General features: G+C 68.3%; 1 protein-coding gene across 1 annotated transcript; it reads right to left on the bottom strand.

Annotated features, from left to right (window-relative positions):
- Positions 1–636: 636 nt before the first annotated feature.
- Positions 637–2398, bottom strand: H696_02102 (GTP cyclohydrolase I). Its single transcript, XM_009496000.1, has 4 exons — positions 2370–2398; positions 1971–2070; positions 1674–1868; positions 637–1528 (listed from the first exon to the last, which is right to left on the bottom strand). Exons 2-4 carry the CDS (start codon positions 2032–2034, stop codon positions 1101–1103), a joined length of 687 nt encoding a protein of 228 aa, XP_009494275.1. The 5' UTR covers positions 2035–2070; positions 2370–2398; the 3' UTR covers positions 637–1100.
- Between the last annotated feature and the right edge of the window lie 728 nt (positions 2399–3126).

Raw genomic sequence — 3126 nt, 5'->3', positions numbered from 1 at the left:
CCCCCCCCGGTAGGAGGGGGAGGGAGGACGCAGAAGAAGGCCTCACCCGGGGGGGGGGAGGGGGGGCGGAGATGCCGGGGCGGCCGCCGTGGTGGGAAGGAGCGCACCGAGCCGGGGGCCAGGGGGCCGGGGATGCACACGTCCCCGCTCAAGTAGACCGGGTTAGCGGGCGGGGAGGGGGCGGGCATTTCGCTCGACCGGTGCGTACTTTTGCACATTATACGCATGTTCCCGTGACCGGCACGCGCCAGGAGCCCCATTTCTGCCGGGGGCTCCCTCGGCCCCAGGGCGTACACTTTTCCTGGCCTGCCTTTTTCTTTCTCCCCTCCCCTGCCCTGCTTCCCAGATGCCGGGCTGTGTAGATGCTTTCTTTCTCTCTCTCTCTCTCTCTCTCTCTCTCCCCCCCCCCCTCGATTGTGACCCTTTCCCTCCCATTTGCGCTGTCCACAACCAGTGGAGATGAAGCCACGCAGCCTCCCGATCTGCAGGTGTAGCGTCTTGCGCCATCGCGTCTCACGCCCTCCGTGCATCTGCGTGTCTTGGGCGCGGGCGGCTCCCGCTCTTTGTCCTTCCCTCGCTCCTCTCTGCCCAGCCACCCCCCCCCCCCCCCCCCCGCGGGCCTTTTGTGTGCGAGGGTCCATTTGTGGGATATATATTTTTCTAGTGGTCTACATCCCCTCTTTCGCGTCCCGGCGTAAACACACCAAGGCACATATGTGTGTCTCACACACGGAGAGCGGCAGAGGAGGCGGGAGAGAGGGCGGGAGGGGTGAGGAGCACACATGCACACGTCCCTTTGGCACATGCCGGCACGCGTGTGGGAAAAGGCAGGGTGTGACCTCGGCCCCTGTCGCTCCGCCGGCAGCAGTGACAAGCAGCCCTGTACACACCGCTGCCTTGTTTTCCCCCCCGCACACAGGCAGCAGCAGAGGGCGAGGGGAGAAGGAGCGGGAGGGACACCGAGAGAGGGGCACACCTTCTTGGGGGTCCCCCCCCGCCCCCTCCTCCAGCCCCCCTCCACGATCGGGTGGCCAGGCATGCGCACTGCTGCACACGCCCCCCGGGCCGCGTGCACCGCGACACGCCATCCTTCTGGCCTCTTAGTCGCGCCCGCCCGAGCCCCGGACCATGGCCATGAACTCGTTGCGGAGCTGCGGCTCGCGCATGGTACCCAGCATGCAGGAGGTGATGGTAGAGCTGCGGGGCTTCTGCACGCCACGCATGACCATGCACATATGGCTGGCCTCGATGACGACACCCACCCCCAGCGGGCTGAGGGCATTCTGGACCACCTCGGCGATCTGGCCGGTCAGGCGCTCCTGGACCTGGAGGCGCCGGGCGCAAAGCTCCGCAATGCGTGCCAGCTTGCTCAGGCCCAGGACATGGCCATTGGGAATGTAGCCGACATGCACCCGGCCGAAGAAGGGAACCAGGTGGTGCTCGCAGAGGGAAAAGATCTCGATGTCCCGGACGATGACCATGTCCGAGCTGTGGCCGCTGGCGGCGAAGATGGCCCCGTTAAGGACCTCTGCATGTGTGTGTGTGTGTGTGTGTGTGTGCACATGGGATCGGAGGAGCAAGGGGAAGAGGGGCCGGGTCAGAAAGAAAAGGAGGAGGAGGAGGGGGGAAGGCAAGGCCAGAGGGGGAGACAGGCATATCGGGCAGACACGAACCATCCATGCTCATCTCATAGCCACGAGTGAAGTAGAGCATGGCGCGGGCATAGCGCTCCGGGGTCTTGATCAGGTCCGGCCGGGTGACGTCCTCGCCGATGCACTCGAGCAGGGTGCGCACGGCATCGGAGAGCTTCTTCTCGCGCTCGGCGCGCTGCTCGGCGTTCTCGGCCGCGCGCTCGATAAAGCCGTCGGCTGTGCCAGACACGACCGGTGTCAGTGGTTGGCGGTGGGGGGAGAGGAGGCAAGGCGAGGAGGAGGAGGAGGAAGAGGAGGAGGAGGAAGAGGAGTGCGTACTGGTAAAGCTAAGGCTGCTGGCGACCGACTCCAGATCCGGGGTGTCGTTGGTGTTGGTGGTCATAGTACGGCGGGAAAGGTGGTAGCGGTGGGAGGAGCGCTGATATGCGCAGGGAGGGGGAGGGGTATGCGGGGGGGGGGGGTTAGGCGCTGCATGTGGGGGATCCTGGTGCGATCTGGCCAGCTGGCGATCGTGCCCCGGACTGGCGTCACAGGGGGAGATGGAGGGCGCAGGGCGAGAAGCTGCCGAGAGGGGGGGGCAGCAGCAACAGGCGAGGGGCACTGAGGGGAGAGAGAGCAGAGGGGGCTGTGGCGGGGGAGCGAAGGCGGAAGGAGCCAGAGGAGGGCGAGAGGAGGGCGGAGAGAGAGGGAGAGAGGAGCGGCGAGGGAGCGACTCACGTCGAAGCAAGGGAGGGGGGGGGGTAGCGTGTGATGCTGTGACGGCGCCACGCCACTATGGAGGGATGCTACACACCGACTTGAGTATCTGCCCCGCCTTCCCGCCCCTCCGCCCGATGGCCGTGCGCTGGGCGCGTGTGGCATGGCGCGCGCGGGCTGGGGGATCTGCTTTGAGACGCGCGCCCGTCTGCGGGGAGGTTTTCATGGGTCTCTCCCCCCCCCCCCGGGCGGCGCCCTTACAGCGCCCCCTCCCCTCGGGGGCGTGTGGGGCACCACGGCGGCCGCCACCGCGCAGCCGACCGGGGGGGGGGGGGGGCATGTGCCCATCAACTCCCGCGGGGCCGAGCGGAGGACTGGCGGGGGTTAGAGCACGCAGGCAGGGGCGGCGGGAGAGTTGGAGGTTGCCGCGGCGGTGTGCGTCCGACTCGCGGGCGGACCACGCACACTGGCGCCCGGGGGGGAGGGGGGCGCGCCCTTCCCCGTCCCGCACCTGGTCCAGGAGGCGGACCCGAGCAGGCGGGCGAGGACCCAAGGACACGCCCGGACCGGCTGCCGTCCCCCCCATCTTCTGGCCACGCTGGTCTGACAGGGTGCGCAGGCGCCCTCACGCCTCCAGCACGCCGGGATGGCGTGTTCGCTCGGGGCGGGATGGGGCGGGCTGAGGATAACGCCAGAGCCGCATGGGGTCGGGGCGGCGCACATCACCCCCCGGACAAGCAGGTTCTCCCGCCCCCCCCCCCCACCGAGGAAGAGGAGC

The sequence above is a fragment of the Fonticula alba genome (genome assembly GCF_000388065.1).
Source record: "Fonticula alba strain ATCC 38817 unplaced genomic scaffold supercont2.3, whole genome shotgun sequence".
Taxonomy (NCBI): Eukaryota; order Rotosphaerida; family Fonticulaceae; genus Fonticula; species Fonticula alba.
Note: the sequence above shows the minus strand (reverse complement) of the source record. Positions and strands in the feature narration are given on the sequence as shown.